Here is a 25989-nt window from a genome sequence, read left to right as displayed (position 1 = left end):
TATTTAATAGATTTTAAACACTGAATAAATTTTGTAACCTATTGTAATACATCGTGAAATGTCAAGAAAAATATGAGAACGTCAATATCGTAGCTTTCTTGTTTTCTTTTAATTTGTTGTAGGTTACATACTTTGCTGTTTCTTATTGTGCCACGCGACACGTTTATTTTATTATAATTTAATTGCTATAATACATTGTTGAATCAAATCTACAATTTGTAAGCAATTACTCATAGTTTAGTATCCGAAATTTTAATAAAATTATTAAAATATATAATTAAAATGAAGAACAACGATTATGTTTCGCGCATTTCAAAATATTTATATATAATTTCCCTGTTTTTTATATAAAATACTATATAAATTTAAGAATTTTGAGATTTCAGTAACCTTTCGAGGTTCAAAATTTCGTGTAAGAAATTAAAATATTTTAAATAGTCCGCGCTACAGCGCCAGTAGTTGAACGATCCGCCGAGCAGTGTCGCCACGGACGGTCGTATCAAGATGGCGGCAGTAGTTCACGTTTGACGGATGCCGTTGGTCGCATGGAAATTCGGGGCACACCCTGAGCGTTAAATTGTACAAAGTGTGATATCGTCAGGCCGAATGTTCGATCATCGTGAAATCTTCGTATAAAGAACTCGCTGGCAATCCTGGAACTAGATAACACGACAACTTGCGCATACGTGAGTAACGAGCGAAACCCACATACACGCAGCGTGACAAGTCTCATCCTTTCAATATTTTATCCCTCGGGATCTGTCAACACACGGTCCTTTCCTCCTAAAGATGCACGTTGCCTACTCGTCGTCCGCCGATAAGCTTGATAATCAAGGGGTGGGGTTTTGTGGTTGAAATCGACGATGTAAACAGTCGGTTAGGATACTCAGTATCTTTCAGTCATCTTTTGTTTGTGTCGAGATCACGTTGTGCCGGGATTACTGGTGAAGCAGTTTTATACTATTATCATTATTCAAGTGGTGTCCAAAGTGCTCTAAAAAATCTCATCTCGATCGATAATATTTAGGTGTTATCATCGAAGATTCGTTCGAAGACTATCTTCGATTCCAGTTTCTGCGATTCCCGTTTTATCCCCCCGATCTACTATCTTGGCCTTGAACCGGACTCTTAGTGCCCTACTGTAACGATTATGGCGTGAAGGAGCTTTCGAATTTTGAAATCCGCAACCGCTTGTCGAAACAGAGGTGAGTCAAGTGGGAATGTTTCTATTACACATCAGCCTCATTGTATTCAATTTTACATTTTACTTTATACATTCTCTCCCTATCGTATAATATCTGTCGAGATTCTTTCCGTCTGTAAGTGACTATCGATTGCCATAGGGAACTACGTTTCTCCCACGTCATACCTTATTTTTCGTCGACCAGTGCCGTGTTTCTGTATCCACTAACGAATAACGAATAACTAAGATATTTAAGGAATACCATGCAAGAAGATAATTATATAATTTTATATTACTGAGAATTCGTGGAATTAGGAAATACAGGTGTACAATTGCCTACGCGACAATTGTATGTTTTATAAAGTAGTGATCATTCAGATAAAATGGAATCGTGGAAGTTTCGAGTGACTTGCTCGCGATGAGGTAGGTCATTCGCCTTTTTTTTCTCCTTCGGTGGAATACCTTCGACGAGATGCCAAGTGGCTCGTTTAACGATTACGCCACTCGAACCACTAAGCTTGTCGATCGCAACATTAAGTGTACTGTTAAATTCAAAGTACGTCCATTAATGTTGCCGTGTAAATGTTCCTTATACACGGTGGTCTACCTGCTTAACACCTTACCGTGTCTAATTTGGACAGCATTTAACGATTTCGAACTATAATTTTTCTATTTCTCAATATTCTTCGACCCTGATGAAATCCTCGATTCTGTGTTCGATCCAGCTTTCGTTCTAACCCAGAAAAGAACTTTTAACCAGGAGTTATATCTTATATATTATATATTATATATCCAGATTTAAAAAGTTAGAGCGTAAGAATTCGTATTTTAGATAAAATTATTTTCCTTAGGAATAATCGTCATAAATAGTCAGAATTCATTTTTGGCTACTCGTTCCCATTATTGTTAACGAAAATAGTTCTTTTTTTTTATTAGAAATAATCATTCTTTGGTTATCTTCGTCGATCGTTAATTTTTATTAATATCTGTAGATTAATCGTAACACTTATAGGTAAATATTTTTTAATCGTTTCATTCTTTGAAAAATTTCTTTATCAATCACAGTCGTTCGTTTAAACAAAACTTACCATTGTCTTTTAATCTTGTCAAAAAAATCTACATGAAAAATCAGATATATTGATACCAAATCTACCGGATTTTTCTAAAATATAAAAGATCTTCTAAGAAGAGAAAAATACGACTCGATCGAAAGTGACGCGAAAGATCGGAAGAAAGGTGTTTGTTGCGAGTGGATTTTCATCATTTTTTCCCAGAGAATGAGAAATTCTTGAAAGACGTATCCTGTCAGGCGATGTTGAAAATACGTCAAGACACCTGGTATACGGGCAAACCGTTACCTGTTTCATCGACGTGAAAAGGTTCAATCTATCCTCGTCCACGTAGCCGATTTTTCCTCTGAGGTTTGTATGTACTTGCGCTTAGCATACAGCGGTAAACTCGTACCCCGTTGATATTTTTCTTCTAAATGGGGTGACTTGGAGCGCGTAAGTCGGGACAGATTATAACATTGCGTGACTGGCGTAATTATCCTCGCGTTGAACCCACCGCGCGTAGCTACGTACATGGCATTAAATTCCAGTTATCGACCTCGTAAGATCGTTTTTATTCCCATGGAATCGAATTAATTCGATTCGATCAACTGGTTTCACCTAGACAGAGGGACTCCATTAAAATTGGAGCAATCGCGATTATTTAATCTTTACGAAAAATGCAGATAGCACGTGTTTCTTTACATTAATATATATAATTAATAATAATTACATAACACGCGCGTTGAGTGGTTAATTACGCAATTTACTCGAAGGTTACAATTTATCAAAGAACGTAATTTACAATTTATCCTTCAGCTATGATTGTGCATCTGTTGAAGATTGAAAAAAAAAAGCTTTTACATAAACCGTAGAAAATCGAATAGCGTTTATTGAAAGCGGCCGTAACGCGAAACAGTAATAATAATTTTGTAAGGACGTGGAACGGCGACACGCTCGAATACGTGGTTGGTCGCTGCGAAATATGCCAAGCGCGTTTCCTCTTTTCTACAGCTTAGAGAACACCACGTAGCGGCACTCGAATCGCTTATGGCATCGTTCGTCAGTAGAGTGCGACGGGATCGAAGACAACACGGCGTTGTCAAAAGAAATGGATATCATTGTCAGTGGTCGAAACTCATCGTGACTCTATCGATCGTCGCTAATCCTTGCTTTTACTTCTTACGGTATACTCTACTTTTCCGTCTTTCTCGCGATAAATCTCCATTATCGTACGGACCCGGTGCAAGAGAAAACTACATTGTAAAAAGTGGAGCGCCATCCTCGTCCTGTTATAAACAGCACGTTTGTTCCAGCAATGATGTAAGTTTCACGATTAAAAAACTAGTCTCCTCGAGTTAATTTACATGCATTTTTGATACGATGCACGTATCCGTAAGAGTTATTATAAACAGTGATACGATACCTCGAATAGAATATAAGTCGAAAGAGGAAATACTTGGAAGACTGTATTTCTTGTTTTACAATTAGTAAGAGTGAGTACGTTTTTATTGCTTTCTTCGTGATTTCGTTAGTATTTCTATTCCGCGACATCGTCGTTCTCTTGTTTTAAAATGTTAATTAAGCTAATATAATCTTGATGTAACACAGAAACTGTGACTAATTATATTTAAAAATAAAAGTTGTAGTTATAACGTTGTTGTTTCTGGAGAAACATGTGCGAGAAAGTCTGTTTCGTCGGAGAAGCAAAGCATCTGAAAAGCTGTACACGCTATCATTAAAACGGAAACAAAATTTTCTGCCGTAGTAATTGCAAACGATGAGGTCATTCGAGAGTAGGTGATCCTCTAGCGACCATGGGCAGCGCACGGTTAGTATAATGTAAGCCTGTCGTAGCTTAAGGGCTGAACCAAAGGATGTCGCATTATTTTACGTAAACGTCATAGTGATGCAATTTGCTATCGTTTGCGTAGTATCAATTTGGCTCGATGAGAGAGCACAAGGATACTTTTGGATCACGAAAGCACTCTTATCGTTTCAAGATGAGTCGAATCGACCGCGTGGCCGAGCTGGTATCGTCGATACGAATGCAATAAAAGGCACTTGGCCATGGAACAGGCAGCTGCTGCATTCTCAGTTCATGCATTGCATCTGCAACGAGCTGATTATATTTCTTTTCTGCATCGGTGTCCCATGCGATTGTTTCGGATCTGTAAGAAATTTCTACAAGGTCTTCAATTTCATCAATTCTACTGTTGCGTAATTCGTTGATTTTCTACTTTGAATACTAATTCGTAGATAAAAGGAAGTATTTTAATACGACATAGTCGAACAAGGAGACGCGTTCTTAGATTCAAAAATATGTCTTTTAAAAATAGGCAATGAAACCATTATACTCCGTAGAAAACCAGGGGCAAATGTTATATCGTTGTTCCTAACAGGCTTTCTTTTCATTTTTAACTATTTCCTGGTTTAGCCTTTATAACCGAAACAACATCCTTTTCAATAATAAAATGATATTGAAATCAGAATATCGACAAAGATGTGTCAATCGGTGCTTCAAGTATCAGTTCAATTATCTATACATTCATTCTTACGAAATATTGATTCATCGTGAGGTAGATTCATCTGTGTTCTCTAATCTTGTTTAATCTTCTTTAATCGTGGCGATTGGAAAGTTCGCGAAACATTAGCAGAAAGTGTACAATTTCCTGGGTGATACAGGAAGTTCGTACAGTTCCGTGGGAACATTGTTTCGCCATTACTCTTGTGCAGATTAGAAGTGGCATCGCGTGACGTTAAGTAATGCGACCCATTTTCTCTTAGAAAAGCCTTGAGCGTTCCAATTTCCTTATTTTTTCTGTTTTTCGTTCAACCAAGTACTCTTCGCATTTTTGTCCACTAGCTCTATTTTTTTCAGCATCTTGTGTTCTGCTAGAGTTCATAATTACAACAAACTGTAGGCCCCTGGTGCAGACATCGTACTCGTTCAGAACCCCTGCTCTCCGCGTTGAGCTGTTCGTTTCACACGAATCGTGGTACATACCGGTTCTGGACGATCGATAAAAAGGATAGAGAACCGCAGATAGTTCGCACTCGACCATTTCTCCAAGAGGGAACAAAAACTTTGCTCGGACATTTTGTCCCAGAAATTCTCCCGTTCTGTTCTCGAAATTACTCATTGTCTTCGTTCTATCTTTAAATCATTGTATTACCGTTTCTTCCATGAGAGAATATATACGATGACTCACACAAGTACTTGGACATTCACCATAGGAAATTTTCATGTATATATCATACGTGTGTCATATGAAACATGTTGAAACGATGATTAACGCTATAACGAGGCAGAACTGTTACGACTCTATCGATATACTTTGAACTAAATCTAAAAGTGTACATGATATTTAGTATGTATCTTGGAAATATGAAAAAAGTATTCGTTACTTTAATAAACCACTGTATCCGGTGGATCGTGATTAATCTTGTGCTAATTTCTTGCTGAATACGTTTGTAGTAAATATCACGTAACTTCTATATACATTTACAAATTGCTTTCGAGTTTTACCAACATAATCGTGCCACTCGCTTCACATTACAGTGCTAACGAAATATCCAAAATGTTTTATCTAACGTGTATAGCATACGCATGAAAATTTCCGACGATGAATATTCGAAAACCTTGGCGAGCCATCGTATGCAAGCCACTGTAGTGTAGCTGGCCCTCGTGACGAAGTATTTGCTGAAAGGTGTAATTTCATCGGATAGAAAGTTCCATCAACAGACGCCAGTTTGGCAGTTATCGATGCTACGTGTTCTGCTTTTACGGGATAATGATTCAATTAAAAGTACACGAAGGATTATCGTCGTAACCGTGGTAACGCGTGTTTTCTTCACCTCGTTGGTTCGTTATACGCTCGAAAAAGGCTCCTTTAATTGTACAAACGAGCAAACATTTGGTTTGTTTGTTCGATATTTCGTACAGTTCGAGGTTTGTCAGTCGTGGAGAACGCGCTTTATTACATGGCAACCGTACTACGTTAGTATTTAATGATAGGATAACGGCGATGCGATTAAGCGAATGAGATCGTGGGATAACATCATTCACATTTTATCTTTGATCGGGTTATTGGCCTGCGAAACCTGGGCAGAGGAGCCCTTTTCCGCAGGCCTACTTGATTTTATAGGCTGATCGCCATCTGGATTCGAAGCACGGCAAAACTTCCTTCGGCGTTTAACTTGGCCCGTTTGAATGCAAACGACACGTAAAAAAGGAAGGTAGGAAGGTGGGCTCAAAAAATGGTTTGCCTTTAACACTTTCACTTCTGTCGAGGCATACAACGTGTTTTCACGATCTGTTTGCACTTTTGTTTTCATTCTAAATAGCGGCGATGTTTGTTGCAAAATAACAAATTTAACTACGATTTTATATAAAGAGATTTCATTATAGTTGGGCTATGGATTTGTTATACTTTTACGGGAAATTCGTAGGTACAAAAATGCGTATGAAGATACCTACATATGTAATAATCGATGTAATATTTCGTAGGCGAAACAATTTTCCAACTACGTTACATTATTCGATTGCATTCGTGGAAATATGAATTTGCATACATGTCAGCAGTTTACCTGTGACTAATCGATGCACGTGGAAACAGAAAATGAACTGCAGTCAGCCATGAAAGACTGCGTGCATTCTATAAGAAAGCTGTTTCTACCGAAATGAAATTTCGCCGAATTAGCCAACAACTTATTGACGTATAGATTGCATTGTTTCGATAACGCTGTTGACGCAACTGTTGCGTTTCTGTCTTCATAAAATATTCATTGCTGTTGCATTTTCACATTTAAAAGTGGGATATTACGTCACAGTAGTAGTTATGTATTTCCGTTCATAAATAAATGACACACGCAAGAACCTTTAAGAATTGTTATTTAGCCTGAAACTTACGTACAGAAAGTATATAAGTATGTTACGTATTTTCCCATTGTTTTTTTTTTTTTTCACATTCAGATTTCCCATAAAAGCGCAAAAGCGTATCTACCGATACGAATTTGCATATCACTCCAAAAGAAAGAAAATGAAATTCATCGACAGAGAAAATTGCTACAATCTACAAAACTCGGTGACAAACGAATCGACGCACGATTAACATTTTAACACGGTAAAGAGAACGGGTTCGAAGTTCATTCTACACGAGGTTACGACCGTCGAAAACGTGGGAGAACAACGTGGAACACTGATCGATTTTATGCCCGCTAGCCGGATTAATATCTGGAACGTAACAGGTTCTTTTATGGTGACCCCTTCGGTCTCGCCTCCTCGTATAATTTATCGCATTCGCGTGGGCGTATACAGGCTCTCGACGCACAGGCAACCTGCATCCCGAGTCGCTTTCCCTTTTTCGGAAATCCGGCTGCCCGCTTCCCTCCCCTGGCCCTAAACCAATGAAAGAAGAACAGAGACGACAGAAGGAAAGCTCGCGACGCACATCCGGCTCTTTCGTCGGCCGAATATTCTTTCAACGGCCCCGTTTTTCCCGCACGAAAATAGAATACCGGCGTCGCTGCCCTCCAGGGAATCCCCCGGGGTGCATTTTCCCCGCCCTCAATGGCGGGAATTTTAATTGAAACGCGACAAGATTGACGTAGACTCGTTAGCGTCGACCACCGCAATCTTGATCGAATCACGAACGCTAGAATAGAGATAAATAATAAATTATTCTGTGCAACGTCGTTCTTTAACGTTAACTTTCAGTGACGAAAAATTAGTTCTTCTGTAGATATGTAAATTAAAAAAAAAAAAAGATAACAATACGTTTCTCTTTATGTTTTTTAAGGAGTGCTTTCTTAAATTGTACCGCATGTTTTCGAAGCAGTTAGAGATATTTTTCATGTTTAATAGAGTCATAAAATGAATCTCAATGAAGAATATTTGTGACTTATATGAATTTAGAAGAGGCGGTACGAATAGCTAACGGTTTGAAAGTTAAAATAGACCTTGGATGGTTCGAAGTACAAGAAGAACGAAGTTATACGAAATTATCTATATTTAAAATTTTATGTAATTAAGCAGCTAAGGAATACGAAGTGTTCGTAATATCGAAAAGAAGCTGCTAATGATGAAAAATAGTTCAGCTGAATAGGTGATGAGTTCGTATAGAGCAAACTGGTATGCGAGGAAACACGCAGCTGCAGACAATGTGCACTAATGAATGATAATTAATCGGTGCCTTCAAGAGCAATGATTACAGCTGCGCCGGTAGTAATTTACGATTACAGATTATATTTGACGCTGGAATAGCTCGTGTAGTGTACAATCATGACCCGATTACGAGCTCGTCGTATATTTTATAATCGTTCGAGGATCGTAAAAACAAAGTGTTTCCCTTCTGTCGTCTATCCTGTTCAACCAGCTGCGAATCTTAATAATCACATTGTTTACTTCTATTGTTCTTATATTATTATATATTTAATTTTATACATATACAAGGATACGGCTTTGTCTATACGATGGCGAATATATAAATAGGGAAATACTTAAATTCATTTAGTTGTATTCTGAAGAATTTTGTTTTTATTTTTATTATAAATATAGGACGGCGTTCAAATTGATTATAGAGATTTTCCCTATTTACATTCTCGTCATTGTACTGATCGTTAGTTAATAGCTCGATACTGCACGCAATGTTTAGTACCATCGTCATATAGCAAACGATCGCGCACGAAATAACAAAATTCTCTCATTCATTAACACGTATCATCGACGAGAGACGCGTCGACACACTTGCACGTAATTTCGAAATGACACAAGTGATCATTGCCCTGTGTACCTTTTCATCAGAACTCGATGATTCACCGTTGGCGTTCAGCCAGCCTTCGTTTTTCTATAAATCATACGAGAACAAGGAATGAAAACAAGCGCGCGTGTGTTTCCCACGGAAACGATCGAAACTTTCGTAGATCTCTCCTCGTTAAGAGCCGGTCGTCGGAAGTTCCGCGAATTAGCATCATAAAACGCTATGTCACGTGCCTGGTCTCGATTTATCTTGACGAAATTTGGAATTTTAAACTAGGTCGCTTGATCTCGTGCATATTTTAAAATTTAGCTGAAAGACTCGAGTTTTGCCCCGAATGAAGCACAGGACAAAGTAACCGATTCAAATTTATGCAAGTTTCCTTCTTTTTTTTCTAACAAATCTCCGTGTACGTTGAAAAGAAGATAGCCTTGTTGACTGGATTCTGGGTCGCGAGCGCGAGCCCACGCTCAATTTATGCACGTTCCTATCAGAGGCTGGAAAGAAGCTCCAATTGACTCTAATTTTTCGAGTGTCTTCGTTAAAATTATTCCTCTCAGTTCGTGTCTCCTGTGGGCAAGAAGCGTTTCGAAAGCGATGGTCAGAATCGTATGAAGCCGAAGCGAGTAGACTAGTCGACGATCAAAATCCACCTTTCAAATTAATCTTTTCATGGTAACGAAATTTCTATTCTATGTCGTACGTGATTATTAAGAAACTAATCGATCATATGTTATACAATCATGTATATAATTATGTAACTGCAATCATATATCTGTTCATAGTCTTTATCGCTAAAATATAGAAAACAAAATGTAATTAATATTCAAAATCTTTGCTTGCTAATGTTGTCGGTTAAGAGCATACTCTGTCTGTGAATTTATTAAAAACAAAAAGCGCTGTTGATAGATAGGACAGAAGTTTTACGTTCACCTAATACGTGCAAACGTTGCGAACGTGAAGCAACTAGAAAGTAATTAACTCTCGCGAATCATATTAATAACGGTGCACATCGGTGTTGGCCGGTCGTTATGCATTCTTCCGTTGCACGTGCAACCGGGTGCATGCCTTTTATTTCCTGTCCTGCATTTCGCGCGAGAGCACCTCCACGGGAGCCTCGCCATTACGATTCTTGGTAAAAATAAGCTCGCGCGAGCAACATTCCCCGACCGATTTCCAAAAGTGACTGACCCCGAAAGTCGACCCCTAAATAAATACGGATTTATCTCGTCGTTCGTCGCCAGCAGCTTGCTCCGAGGAATTTATGCGCCGCTATAAAAATCTCCGTTAAAATCAAGTTTACCAAGAGGAATATCCAAGTGGTCAGCCATTTTGCGGCGAATCGCGTGTAGTTTGAAACTGTCCACGATGTTCTCTCTCCCTCTCTCGATATCTATCGTCAGATAACACGGTTCTTGGCCTGTTACGCGCTATTTATAGCTTATTTTCAATTCCCGTGACGAGCTATTGTCACGATAATACGATACCATTGGAAGTCCTAGTTTCGAAAAAAAAAAAAAAAAAAAAAAATGGATTCATCAGCAGAGATAGTGGATTTAAAATATGAAACTTTAGATTTGACGATCCGTGCTTTTGAAAGATGCAGATCCCTATATATACGCTATTGCTCACAAGTATTTTAAGATTCAATTTTTCATCGCTTCGTATCTTGCTATCTATATATAATCGCAATAACGAAGAAGAAGAAGAAGACGATTCGGATCTTTTGCCAAATTTCTGATTGAATTACGTACTATCGAAAAGACGCGAGCGATTTCGATGTTTTGTATTAGGTCGTTCGAAAAGTTTCTTTCGTTTTATAAGGAAATAATGGACCACACAACATTTTCCGTTTTATATTATTTCATCGAATTACGTATGATTATTCATTTTGTTCTGTCAAAATAAAGATCACGACGTTCGACAGATTAGGTTTCATGTTTGTATAAAGATGCGTGGTTGTAAAAGACGTGTCTGTAAAAGAACAACCTAACAACCTAATATTTCAGATCAGATGGTATCCTCTTTTCATAATACTCAGCAAGTTTCGCCTCGATCGGCCATTATTCGCTATCATTAAGAAGAGTATTCGTGAGAATTATTCGCTGTCGATCCGAACGACACTGCGGAATTTTAGTATCGGGGTGAAAGTCGGAACGAACGGTAATGAAATCGCTGCAATCGGCACCGAGCTTCGTTGTTTCCGCGTTTCGTCGCGCCCTAAAAAGCTACTCGTCCGTCAAGGAAGTATATTTTTTCTCGCACTCGAGCAGAAGAGAGTTGTTTGTTTGAGCTTCCGTTGAGATACGACGAGAGAAGATCGAAGGGAATAATCGTGTCTTTTTCCGGGGCTACGGGCCGCGACTGTTAATGCACGCTCCTCTACGTCCTCCCCTGCTGTTAATCGTTATTCCAACCGCGTAGCGAAACAATGCTTGCGATTTCCGCGCGCTGCTTCATTAGAATCGTTTAGGCAACGCTCACGATATATTGTCTTGGTAATATCGAATCGACGTCGCTTCCTCCGTCGCGAGAATTCGTGCCAACCGCAGTTCCTCTTCATCGGATTACGATTGCGAATTTTTCATTTTTTCAAATTGGCCGTCGTAAGCAAATTCTAATAGCGAAGCTAATTACTAAGATAGTATGAGTACACGTATGGTAGCTCACGAAAATATTGAAGTATATTTGAAAAATATTTGGAAATTTCATTAGCAACGTAGTGAGACTCGACTATCGTGCGGTGTGACCACGATCGTCTGTGTATTTGGTAATAATTTGAATAACGAAGGACAATTTGTCATTTACATGACAGTACGTGGATGTACGACATATCGTGGTTAGAAAAGTGAAGTTTCTACGTGCAATTCTAATTCGATGACCAAGGACTGTACGAAGATCACCGTGTCGTTAAGATTAATGCATTAATGAGCTAGATAGCGAAGAGCATTGACTTGGTTTAATGTCCAACGATCTTAAAACGGCATGAGATGGAAAGTAAAAAGTAAAAACTTTCTTTCTTACGTTAAGTACACGTTGTGCACATATTTGCCAGTCTACGACACGTCCACCTACTTGCACCGTGTAAAACGAGTCACGTTCTACGAAGGATGTAATTTTCCAGTGGTTTCTTTGTCAACGAAGAAATTCGTTCGATACCAATGCTAGACAAAATACTAATTTTCGATACTCCCAATGAACTCATTATCAGCGTGTATCCTTTCTTTTTCTCCAATATCAATCTACCCAGTTTCCCTTTTATCTGAATAGTCGTATGATCAAAGAAGAGGGAAAAAACAAAAGCTCGCTTTCTTGGCGTAGTCGAGACCAGTTTCGTGGCGGGGATTGATTAATCGCCCAGTTTCCAATGTGAACGAAACCGCGCGAAAAAAAGCGGTTCTGAAAGCAGTAGAGAACGGCGTTCTCCTAATTTAGCTGACACAATTTTTCTCGGCGATCGTCGCGACGCTGCAACGTCGTTTCCCCTTTGGTAGGCGTCGTCGCGCCCCACAGAGGAACCGACCATCGTATACGCAAGACGAAGAGAGTATGGTTCAAATGTCACTGTGGTTTATTTTCGTTTATATATAGAAACGAGAGAGTTCAGCCGGTGTCACTTACCCCTGACTACCGGCGACACTTGGGTCCGATGATTTCCCAAAAAGAAGGATCACCAGAATGTGATCCATCGTGGATGAGAGATTCGTCGCGTTCGTTTCGCTAGAGCTAGTCATTTAGAAAAGGACTCGAACAAGTCTGACAGTTGTCAATATCGAATCTTTCTCTTTCAATTGTCACAAAGTTTTAAGGTTGCGGAATATTGGGCGAAAAAGGTTGCAACGAAGTTGCAAGTTACGTTGAAGATTCTCTCTTTCTAATCTGATCGATAAGAAATCTCTTCAACTGCATCGATAGGATATTCTGCGTAATTGTTATATTTTAGAAATTCAACTGACTTTAATGACTTCGCGAAGATGATATGGAAGGTAATTTAAACTGTTAAATGGTTCTTTCCAAAGTTGGTCTTCGTAGAAATTGACACAAGTAATTTTTCTTGCGCCAGAGTTTCGGAGATTTATCACTGCGGAGAGGATGTTCAGGAAGATTTGAAATAAATTATCGATGCTTCTCGAGTTCTTGGTCGAACATAGATACTGTAGGCAGACACGATTCCCGTGGCTTGGGCGCATAACCGGAAGATCGTCTTAATGCCGGTATTTAAACCATGTCGCGGTGGCAGTGGCTCTCTATTTTCGGCTCGTCTCCCCTCAATTTACCGTTCATTTCGTAACTCAATATACTTTGCGAGCTCTCCACTACGACTCTAGGATAGAATTACCTAGTGCACCACGTTGCATGCGCGTCTTCTTCTTCGGAAGTCGTATAGACTCGCTCCGAATCGTCGTACTGTAATTGTATCTCAACAAACAGGTATTTCAGTGGGAATTAAAATCGATCGCCTGGTATTATCATTTCCATCTCACATACAAGAAAGTGCACTTCGTTATCTCTTTGATCGTCGATAAAAATTGGCCTTTAATTGGCTGGCCAAACAAGATTACAGGTATCTCGGATTATGTTATTTTTCACGAAGAAACTCGTCAGCAAACAGAGAGTCTCGACGATTTGTTTGTTAAGCCTATCTTACGTAACGATTGTTTTACTTTTTATCGAACATACGGAATTTGTTATCGATAGAAAAATACAATTGGATCGAAGATTACTCGAAGAACGCAGCACGTGTTGATAATTCGCAATTAGCTGGAATTCATCGAACCCATGAGAGCTCAAGCAAAGTGCATGATCTTTACAATTAAAGCCTGTTTGCTGACACCGATGACTTGCAAAATCTTGGATAGCCGCTCAACTTTCCGTTCACTCAGCAAACAGAAACGATAGAAAGAATTCCTGAGTCGGATCATTCAAACTGTGCAAGAAGTTCCCGAAGGAATCTGAAGATAGTTGAATTTTCGAACCACCGGTGTTGTCTACGTCCCAAAGGAAATTTTACCAATATTCGCTCGATTTTTCCAATTAAAGAAAGTCAAAAAACCACTGATAAATACGAACAGTTAAAAAGAAAAAGAAACGTAATTGCTCGGTGCGTAATAGCAAGTAATCGATTCCCTTTTTCTCGTGAAACATTTTATTGCGCTTTTCTTCGAAGAGATTTCCTGATAGAAAGTGATTTCCCGAAGAGAATGGACGAGCGATAGACTAAAGAGAAAACGATATATGTGTTGAAGAGCAAGGAACTCTGGAGGACACGACTTGGCATACGTGATAAGTTGTTGCTATCTTCTTCGTTGTACACGCGATCTGCACGGTAATATACTCGTACAGGTTGTTTCACGTGCAGCAAGACGCGAATAAAATGAATCGTTAACACGAATGTTGTTATTTTTAGCATAATCTTGTTATTTCAACATCGACAGAGTTGCAGCTGTACGTCGAGCTAGCATAATATTTCACCTATTGTTTGCCTACATAGTCGTCGTTGTTTGGTTTCAATAGTGACACAAGCTACCAAGCGCCCAGTTACTGATACCTTATCACGTTCGCGACTTGAATCATTACTTAACCGCAACAAGATAAGGCCGAGTGTTTTTATTCCTCGCGTATGCTGCTTTCGACGTTTTCTCGAGAAGAATAGCTATTCGAAGGCAACGTGCGGTATATTTACTCGCTCGTACCACTTGGTCATTCACTCGATATTCATGAATGGAACCGATAACGATCCTTTCCAACATTCGTTTACTCCAATCAATCGATACTTGAACACTTACATAATGGAATTCTTTTCTGAATATATTACGTATCTTTTACAAAGCAGTTTCACATTTCATTGGTACTGTAACGAGACACAACTGTCGCGATTCTGTTCGTAAAATTTGGAACTAATCCAATAGGAATGTATTATACATATAGAAAGATATGTGAGTCATTTGTTGCAGACGTATATTTAGTAAAAATCGATACAATGACTCATAAAAATATTTGAATATTTCGGAGATTTTCGCGAAGCGTATGCTTGTAATAAATGTCTTGTAAGTTCTATGATATATACATTTTCAGATTAACTTGAAATTTTAACGATATAATCATGATAATCGTGTCTCGTTACAGTGTTAATTAAATATATAAGATAGATCTGATTTCCGGCTTACATAATCTGGTAAAAAAAATTTAATAAACTGTATGAGTATCTGCAATGAAATAGGGAGTCTACTTCACTCGTAAATGGACAATCGACTCGTGAAAACGATCGTACTTCGATTCAACGTGCTCTACGATTCAGTTCAAGGGCTCCACTTGGTCGATTGATCGAACAACGCGTAGAACCATTGACAATATGCAGGCTTTACGCGCACCGTGCTTTACTTCGAGTATTGTCCCGTGTAATTTTCTATTCGTTCAGCCCTACCCTTCGAATGGAACTTCACCATAAGCGCACCATATTGCATTTGAATTCATAGCTGCGCTTTCTGCATTCTCAGACGGCAGCTCTTGTTTCACGCTAGTCATACGTGCCTGCCGTTCGTATTTATGTCGTTCAGCAACTTTTTCGGTGACCAGGATACATTCGTTTCGAATCAAACGCACGTAGACTCGTTTAGATGCGCGAGAAACATGCAGAAACGCGAGGAATTTTTATGAACCCGTTCCAGACACGTCTGGGAAGTGTCTAATCGTTTCGTTGAAAATGTTACGCCATTCGAAATCGATCGGCCATTGAAAGGTATGCTGCAACGAGGAAGCAGCTCTAATATTTAAATTGTATTTATTGGAAGAGAGAGAAGATGTTTCGTTGAAAAATGCAGAAGCTTACTATTATTAGATCGCTCTTGTAGAGAAATTAGAAAGTTTATAATATTAGTATTTTATTGAATATTGAATTTATGCAATCTATCAATTTCTTTAATGAATTTCGACTTCTGATTCGGTTAGGATGATGGAAAATCCTATGATGGATGGTTTTTCGGTTGTCATAGATCCGGTCTATCGTTCGTCTATTTTCGGATCCGAGGAAATAGATCCGCGTGATTTATGGGTTCGGTAAGTGAAACCGACAAGGTCTAGTATGTCACTGCATGGGAAAAGTGAAGGGTTTCATGCTCACACTAGCCGATTGGAGAATGTCGAGTCTGTGTTTAACGATCCCTGCATCAACACGATACCCTGGAAACTCGAGTAATCGTATAAATATTTGAATTTCGATTAAGAATACAATTTGGACTGTTTTAACCTTCGTGATTATGGAAATAGAAAAGTCTGGCAGAGATATCCGGGATTGGTTTCAAAGATAGAATATTCAGTAATTCAGTATCGAGCAATAAACTGGAATAACTTCTATAAAAAGCTTCTGTGAACTTCAGAGGACTTCTTTGTGCTACCAACTGCTTGCCCAAACATTATCTATTTTGTATGAGCGAAGAAAGATAATATGTCAGGCATCTTCCTTTGGACGATAAATATTCTCGAATACGATGTACCATGAAAAAATTGGAACCTAAAAATATGTTTCTATTAGGAGAAGTAATTCTGTCACGCAAAGGATTCATTCGTATAAAGAACTTCAACGATAAGAATCCAGTTAAGTTCTTCGAAGATGGAATTGTGACAGTAAAAGGAAAGTAGTCAAGATATAAGGGAAAGAAATACCAGAAAAAGAATTGCAGCAATAAAAACGGAAAAAGATACCAGAGAAGGAATTGCAGCAATTAAAAAAGGACGGAACAAGTCGAAAGGGAATTCCAGCAATTAAAAAAGGACAGGCCAAGTCGAATGGGAATTCCAATTTCCAAAATTCCAGAATTTTGGGAAAAGACATGAGGGGGGGGGTCCAGCAATTAGAAAAAGACAGAAGACAAGGGGGTTCCAATAATAAAAAGAACACAAGATAAAGAAGAAGAATAAAAAAGTGAACGATAACGATTCAGCGATGTAAACAGCAAGAGTAAAAGACAGCAAAGAGAGATTTCCAACGATAGAAAAAGCAGTTCTAGAAAATTCCAGCTGCTGACGAACTGTGGACACGTTAAAGAGTAAGTCGTAGGAAATCCCTCTGGAAAGAGAGGGTTATTAACCCTAGGGACTCCTTCGTCTGATATTTTGCCGCTCTTACGAACATGAAATTGAACGTACGAGTCTCTCTTCCGACGCGTGAACTTCTGTGGAAACGGTACGCGTGCCAGACACGTGTTCAAGCCACTAACCCTGTATTTTTCTACCCTGCTTCCGTCACTAATAACACCTATTCGTCACACGCGTGTTCTTCACAAAGTTTCCAATATTGCATATCTCGTTATATTGTATATGCGTTTCATCTGTATCTTCATGTTCGGCAATAATCTATGCTCCAGTACACTTTCCATCACTTCGTTTGCTTCTCTAATTTACTATGTGGAAAAACCGAGATGCAAGTATCGATATACGCAATATTTGAAGTACATCGAGAATGAATATTATATTGGAATTCTTATAAATATTTGAATCGATGCGACGTATGCGTCAGTAGCGCTAAATGTTAAATTATAGGCACGAGAGGGATGGGAAAGCGTGCGAAGAATTCGAAAATCTGTGTACTGGGAGGAATGGTGGGTGCTTATTCCGGAGGACCGAGAAAAAGGGGAGAGCAAGGGGTGCGGAGGAAGCAACTCGTGTGCTTTCGTGGTTTTTTGAGTGTTCCCGAAATATCCTCGTGCCGAGGGCACAGCGAAAGATAAAGAGGGAGGAAAGAGAGGGAGAGAGTGCGTTATAGTCTTAGAAGAGAGAGATGAGATGGGAATGCCAGTCTTCGGTAACTAGTCATCCTAGCAACGTGCCTTCGCGAGTTCTTGTCGGTGACAAAGGTCGTCAAAGAAGAAGATCTCGAGTTAGCTGATCTGAAGTTCCTCTGACCCGTGATTCATCGAAAACGTGTTGTTTCGACAGCGCTTTAGTCTTCTAGTGGTGTCACCTTATCCAATTAGTGTGAACTTGTTCCTGCAAATATTATCGTACAAAGCTGAATACGATGGTTCTAAGAACACTTTAATTAATACGTCCTTCGCTTCAGTAATATTGGTGCTATTTTATATCCAAGTTAAGAACAGACTGATAAATGGATGATTTCACGAGGTTCAGGGTTTAAGAGAAGTTCGAATCGATAGAAACGCGAGTAATCCGGCTGCAATATCAATCTCGGCGTAATATTCGAGAGTCGAAGACGTAGAAACGTAGTCGATGAACGTCGAGCACGATTGAAAGTGTGTCGAAGATGCCTCTGAAAATCGAAAGTGGCACCTACACGGTGAATCCTGTGGCCAAAAAGAACGTTTCCAAGTTCCTCCTTTGGAAGCACTGGCGTAGGAGGTATGACAATTTCTATTCCGACCGGAGTTTTGATTTCCAAGCGTGTACTCGTCCTACTCTCCATTTCGCGCCACTAGTTTCACCGATCTTATCTGACAGATCCTTTTCGTTAGTTGATCACGTGTATGAATCTCTCATTTGTTCTATTATTGGCGGTAATACACACGATAAACTATTGAATCTTTCAGCCTAGTATTTACATTTCACGTAATTTACGGTGAAACTTTTTCTATTAGTTGCTTTAGCGAACGAGTTCTCGCGAATGTAACGAACCGTTTTATTCATCCAACAACAACAGTTTCACTGTTTCCACTGACAGCTCTGTTAAACTCGGCTCGCGATATCTTCTCTTTTCCGAGCCAGTTTCCAGTGTTTCTTCTGAACTCGTGCTCGTTAACGTTGTGGCTAACGAGCTGTAATTTAATTACTTGATTAAGAGATGAATCTTGATAAAATTCGGCTAACTAGCAACGACACGCGATTTCTTCGATCGGCGAACGCACGAGGATTCTCGTGACGCTTTGACATTTTCTATGGTTCCCCACCACGTTCATTCCCACGCGTGTACGTCTACATTCATCATCAATACGTTCACGATCAAGCATGATCCGATCACCTTGCACTATCTTGGCATACCTTTGCTTCGCTGCACGTCTCATGCAATGCTCTTTTAATCCGTAACACCATTTGCATACAGACGAACTAGCGCTCGATCAACCGCACTTATGCAACTCGTGAAAGAAAAACATAAAGAAACAATACCAACTGGAATCTTCTAAAATTGTCCTATGGAAATGTTTGAAATTAGATACACTGATGGCCAGAAGTGTCAGGACACTTATTAACTTATTGTATATCAATGAATTTCCTATGTGATTTATTACAAACCTGTTATTTTATTGCCATTATATGTGAAGCAAGATTTAGAATTTTCCAACGAATGTAACACGAGTTAGGTGTCCTAATACTGTACAGTGTATGTAACCTGTCGTTTGAAAAGTGTGATTATACGAAACCGCGTGTATAACTAACAGTCTTAGTTTTTAACAAAATTGAAGGTTTTATTCACTGTGAATGTGTACGTCCTTTACACGAAGAATGTAAAATATGCAAATTAATTGGCGTGACGTTACAACTGTCTGATTAATACGATTTAAAACAGATCGAACGTATCACTCGCTCGACAATATCGATTGCTCGTTGCACACAGACCACCTTACGTTCCTTTTCTATAATGCATGCGATTCTCGAAAGCGAATCGTACTCGATCGATGCACCAGCTTGCACTGCCTTCTGATTCTGCACAACCCCATGCGATTCGTGCAAAATCGGTATAAGCAACGATTAGCGTGCAATTAGTGCCGCGTTAATTCAACCGAAACAACCCAGCAGGCAGTTAGAAAACAATCGCAAATAGCGATGCAACGTTTCATCTATTTCAGCAGCTCATCTTTCACTATTCTCTACTTCTAGTTTTACTAGTTTTTTCTTTTTTTTTTTTTAGACTCCTTCTAGCTACGCTTTCAATCCTAAATTCGAAGCTATACAGGGTATTCCACGAATCGGTCGCCACGATATTTGATCTGGGTTTCTTTTTCTTTTCTCTTTTTTCTTTTTTTTTTTGTTGAACTGTCAGAACCAGTTCAGATATCGTGTTGACCGATTTATGGATCGCTCCGTATACTTTTGTCTTCATCGCTATTTGCACGTCTAAACGCGTTATAAAACATACGGTAGAACCTCGATCGCCTGAACATCAATCAATGTAAAATTTCACGATGGTCCCTCGGAAGAGAAATTGAGACACCAGAACAGAAACAATTTTTATTCAGAAGTTGTCTTTCCTGTTTAGAACAATTCAAAATAAGTGATCTCCGGGGACTAAAAAAGCTAGCTCGGATAATCGGGGTTCTATAGGTAGTAGATTTTACGTTAAGAGAAAAAAACGTGAAAGCTGGTGCTACATATCGACAGATACGTGGATTTATTACGACGGACTCGTCTGTGTTCTGCCACCGGTCGATTCATAAAATTAGATCCACGCGAATAAAGTTTACACACGCGTTATTTGCTTTTTAAAGTCACGGGGCCACGCGGCACCTCTCTCTCTCTCTCTCTCTCTCTTTTCGTGATTCACGATGATAAAATTGTTTGCTCAACCAGTGGCACGATTATGCGCGAAATTACCGAGATTCACGGAGCATGCAGTTTCGTTAAGCAATCTTGTAATTGTTTTGTAGGATTTTCCGCCTTGCTTTCAACCGTGAACACACCGCAGTGAAACGAATTACGCTATTTTCCGCGAAACAATCGAGCATTTTAAAACGTTTATCTCGAACCGTTTCTCGGTGAATCTAATTCGATTTAAGCTCGATCCCACGATAACGCAATTTCTATTTAAACGCACTACGTGACTAAACGATCGTTCTAACGTTGATTAAAAAGGTCTAGTGAAAGTCAACGTCGGGATTAGCCGGTTTGCTGCAAGATAGCACCAGCTTTCAATTAATATCCACGATGCCCTCGAGCTTCGTTCCATCGTGGAAAAAACAGTCGATTCACCTACTGGTGCGGTTTCTGTCGTTAAAAAGGGAACGAAACAAGCGGAACGACTCGAGCTTGATGCTAACTCGTTCCGCTTTCTCGTGATCCTTGCCGTTTACATACCGTCGATAATTTTCCTGCTCGAAGATAGAGAAAATTGAGCGTTCCGCGATAGGTCGTGATGTCTCATTTAGTTCGTGAAATCGACGCGTTTTTCGCTTTTGATATTTTTCCACGTGAATTGAGAGGAACGACTCGAGAGCATCGGATCATTACCAACGAAATTCCATGGATTAATCGCGTCGAAGATGATGGATTTTATTCGCGATGATTGGATTTTTATTGTTGCTCCATTTTAGACTTTTACTTAACAAATTAGAATATTTGCATGTTTATAGGAAATTTGAAAGTATAGAAATGCACACGCTGCACTTGATACTCATAATTACAAAACCACTTAAAAATTTCTAACTCTCGTATTTTACATTCTGCGAAGTTTCTAATTCTTGTAACTAATATGGCAAGGAACGAGATATACCACGCTAGAAATTATATTCAGAAACAATATTTCCCCGAGAACGGGTAGGCTATATTCTCTTTAACAAATAAGTGAAAAAATATATGATGAATGAAAGAAAGAAAAATTCGTAAATAAATAAATCTACCCTGCATCCATCATCTTCGTACGAGCAAGGAAACATCTTGAGAAAAAACAAGCAAATCCTCGATATGTTTTCTCGTAAAGAATCTTAGAGACTCGTGATTGAGGTTCACGAGAGAAAAAAAAATAGAAAGAATAGAGATGGGAAAGATCGGCGAACAAAAAGGAAACAAAAACTCAACAGTGTGCACGAGGACCGCGGAGACGAGGATCGTCGACGAGCTTGCGGGCAAACACGTGGTGGCAGCGAGGTAGCGGGCCTGGAGGACGTCGGCGATTGCTGCGCCGCGACGCTGACGCCGTCGGTCCCAGGCGCCGCCGGCATCAGATCCAATCGCCGTACAAGGCCGCTCTCTCTTGCAGTACAACCTCTTAATTATCGACGCTTCGATCCGGACCCGAAAATCGCCATCGACATCGTCACCGGCCATCATCCTAACATGACTAGCCAGGAGAGCATCGGCAGCTGCAGTCTGGACGTCGATCAGTCCGCGTCCGACCGATCAGGTTGGCTATCTTCGATGTCTAGCGTTTTCCAATAGGGGCAGACTTCACAACATTTAGAAAAATTTTGGTCTGCGTAATTTTTGTCACGCGAATACGTCATTCCTGTTACAGGAGATCAACGAGTTAATGAGAAATTAGGTGTAAGGTTTCATTGAAAATAGCGTGTAAACATTTTGTCTTCAGTACCAGAAATTCTGTCATAAGACGGTAATTGAGAACGATAACAATTGAAGGATTTGCGGCAATAAGGAGACAGTATTTATAGTATTTATTGAAAGAGGAAAGACAATCAAGGTTTTCATAGCATAAATGTAAAATTTAGTTCTACGAATATCAGTTGACTATGAATTTGTAGCATTTGGAAGAGTGATTCGACTTTGAGCCGGTGTTTGCTGAATTATTCAAGTTACTGAAAAGTAGAACTGCCTTCTTATTGAAGTTCCTTCAATCGATGATACTGTACCTCGTTTTAGAAGTCCTTTGTCACATTTACGGCCAACAAAATCTCACGCTAGTTCTACAGGGATACGTGTATCACGATATACATACATATAATAGATACTAGTAAATAGGATATATGATAAGTACATAGGATGTAAACCAGAAGCCATGCGAAACTGAAAGGATTACAATAAATAATAAAAATACGATAGACATTGATGATGATGATGATAACATCCATATATTTGTTCTATCGCATTGGCCAAAACGATAGTTCATCGGAACACGCATCCATCATAACCACAGCCTTAAGTGGATTATTTAACGAATTCTTATATTTTACTCGAGAACACGTATGTAGTACATGTATCGTGATACACGTATCTCTACTGCGTGAAAGCATTCGTAAACGAACTAAGAACGAGTAACTTTAAAGTCAAGTTCACGGAATGTCTACAAATCTGTGGAATTCAAGGGTCATCATGCAATGACCTTGCACTTGACGCATCGAAGGCCATGCAGAACGATCACACGTTGATCAACTCTCGCGCAACGAATTTTAGGCGAGACGATCTTGGTACGTTCAAGGTTATCGGTTCCCTCCACCTTCCTGTGGATCGTTCCTTTTTGCTCGGCCCCGCGGTGTCGATCGAATTTAGATCGTAGGCGAGTGCAGCAAGTGCAGGGCACAGCTTCTTTCTATCGTCAGTGCCAAGAGGAGCAGACGAGCAGAGAAGAGATGCAGAGAGGCGGTCTTGTCTCTTTTGCATCGTGACTCGGCCAGCCTCTTGCCATTCCAGGGTTATTCCTGTGTCGCGTTTCGAACGGGCACGTTTCAACCTTCCCGTGGTCTCTCCTCGTATCTGCTTCTATTTTCCGCTGGGAAAACGCTTTTCCATTTATTCGATGGTTTCTCTTCATTATTCTTCATGGGATTCGCGTTAAAGTGTATCATTCGGATCGCGCGTTCGACTCGATTTGCGAAAGATTCGCATCGAGCGTGAACCACACGCGACCCCATTGCAGTCAGCATTGCGTGCTCGCGTCTCAAAATTATTATTCTACCGGACGTAATAAACATGGACGACTAGGGTGTGAAAAGCAGGCTGAGAAAGTGTATCAAGGAATTACAAAAGCATAGGCCTGCCTGTAATTAGAGCAAACCTTGCGAAACCAACAGAGGCTTCTGCTTTACAGAGAACACCATAGACACTATATCGAAGAAAACGTTGCACAGTCTGAATTTATCTTGCAACGGTGACTCGGCGTCTCAGGCGGAGAAGTTGGCAAACGGTAGCAGTGAAACGCTGCAAAAGTCCAATTTAACTCCAGATGAGAAATTAAATGTCAGCAATGGTCATCGAAACAGTCCAGAGCCAGAGCAGCTGACAGTGAAGAAACCGAGTTACTTAGGTCTGGCTTGTAGCATCAGTGGCTATTCGGGGATCAACAGATACGACAGCAAGCTCAGGGAAGGATTTCGATCGAGGGACAGCAGCCCTGGGACCAGGTTGATCAATAGAGACACCAGCCCGGCAGGTTTCAGGTAAAATATTTATCAATCAGACTGCAATTTTTTTTAATCTCTTCTTCTCCCTTTAACTGAGTTGCTCCTCGATCAAACGCTTCTACTGTCACAGATTTGGAAGTTAACAAACACAGGTCAATTTCAGTTAGCTTTGATAGGAAAAACGAAAAAATATATTTAGCGTACTAACATTAGTCATAAGTAATTGTACTTAGCATATGTGTTACTTGTACTGTCACGAGGTGAACAATTTGGAATAAAGATAACAATAAGGAACAAACTTTTATAAAGTTTTCTGGAAGTTCAATGGACGTTAAAATATTTCAGATCAAACGAAAATCTCAACGTGCCAGCGCACCCTTATACACCTAAGAGCCAGTCAATTTCACCCCTAGCGATGGATAGACAAAACGGTTTTTCCAACGGTCTGAAGGAGGAGTGTAAAGTGGAGACTTACAGGGAAGCCAGAAGTTCCATAGGAATCTATCAGGGCTACTCCGAGGTTGACAAAGGCGTGTTGCACACTACGTTCCCTGATATCAGTCCAGTTCAAGCTTCTACACCTACGAAACGTAGCCCTGGAGTATCGCAGATGATGTCTTGTAGTCAACAGAATAAACATTTCTCAGTGTCGTCTCCAAAGCAACCTACTGTTAACCGTAAGTGACTTGATCACAAATATATCTCAGACAAATAAAATTTGTATTCCCTATTTTTACTATTACTATTTTTATTGGAACTTTCATTCATAAATTGTTTGCAGTTTCGAATGCTTCGTTTGGCGATACGAGTATAATAAACGGGGCCACAGAGGAGGTGGAAAATCAGGTGGTAAACAGCACCACGAGCAGCGAAAAATCTTTCATTCAGCAACGAGTAGAACGGCTCTACGGTCCTGGAGCTCTAGCACAGGGTTTTTTCTTCAAACGTAGCACCAGCAGACTGAACACTAGCGACAGCAGCTTTAATAAGTCTAGTAACAACAACGACGTATCGGCTGACAATGCGAATACCGAGGAGTCTTTGAAAAATTTGCCAGTGTTAAGACACCTGAGACCAGAGTTCCGAGCTCAACTTCCTGTGGTTAGCCCTAGAAGACCTACCGATGGTTCGGAACAAATTCTCAAGCCTTTGCAAAGGTAACTTTTCTTTAAATATTTCATTCATATTTCTGGATCTTTCGACATCGCATTCGCATTAATCAGGAGAAAATCCGGTTCACCTTCACCGGGGAAAATGCATATGTTACCTATTCATTCGATCATTGTCATACAATTTGCAGACTTCTTGATTTATGATATTATTGACTAGATTATCATCTATTCGCTACCCAGACAATATTATAAAATTGTATTTCAAAGGTAACTGTGCGGCATATAATCACACAGACAGAGTTCTCTTGCACAATTATGAGAAGTTATAAATTATAGATTTCTCTTGCCCAATTTTACCATTTTACATTGAAGAGGGCAATTAGTAGATGGCTTGCAATTTGTAAAATTGATGTGTAGAACTTTATCCGTTTCATTACTAAACGTATTGCTGTTATGCAAGAAAATTTATTAGCATTGATAACTTGCTACCGATGACATAAAATTTCGCTAATAATATCAGTTCGCTTGTGCAAGAGAACCCTGGCGGAGTTGAAGTGTCAAGGGAAATACAATTACGCATTTTTTCATCGTTAGGGTAACGCCAGTGTCACGTAAGGTCGAGCAGAAACCAAAAATACCAGCAGCTACGAATTTAGACGTAAATCTAGCGGACAGTGGAGCACAAAAGCTGAATTCTAGCGTGACCAGCATCCCAGATCAGCAGCCAGCTGCTCCAAAAGTAGTTCTACCTGTCTTAGAACCGAGCGCCAGCTCGACAAACGTGGCGAAACAGGTTGAGGAGGCGGAGAAAACGGTCGAAGAGAAAAATGGGCATTACTTCATGAAGGTACGCCTAACTGGAATAGAGCA

At 39.7% G+C, this 25989-nt stretch overlaps 1 protein-coding gene across 5 annotated transcripts in view; it reads left to right on the top strand.

Annotated features, from left to right (window-relative positions):
* Nucleotides 1-25989, top strand: part of LOC117216330 — a 41660-nt gene that overhangs the window by 8858 nt on the left and 6813 nt on the right. For 4 of the 5 annotated variants that reach the window (XM_033462964.1, XM_033462962.1, XM_033462963.1 and 1 more), the window contains exons 7-11: nucleotides 21734-22056; nucleotides 23695-24043; nucleotides 24353-24684; nucleotides 24789-25164; nucleotides 25714-25966. In XM_033462964.1, coding sequence (XP_033318855.1) covers nucleotides 21734-22056; nucleotides 23695-24043; nucleotides 24353-24684; nucleotides 24789-25164; nucleotides 25714-25966 — 1633 coding nt within the window. Of the gene's footprint in view, nucleotides 1-18051; nucleotides 18345-21733; nucleotides 22057-23694; nucleotides 24044-24352; nucleotides 24685-24788; nucleotides 25165-25713; nucleotides 25967-25989 lie in introns of those variants that run through there. The other variant, XM_033462966.1, reaches the window with a different exon arrangement.

Source organism: Bombus bifarius, unplaced genomic scaffold (genome assembly GCF_011952205.1).
Source record: "Bombus bifarius isolate JDL3187 unplaced genomic scaffold, Bbif_JDL3187 scf7180000010271, whole genome shotgun sequence".
NCBI lineage: Eukaryota > Metazoa > Arthropoda > Insecta > Hymenoptera > Apidae > Bombus > Bombus bifarius.
Note: the sequence above shows the minus strand (reverse complement) of the source record. Positions and strands in the feature narration are given on the sequence as shown.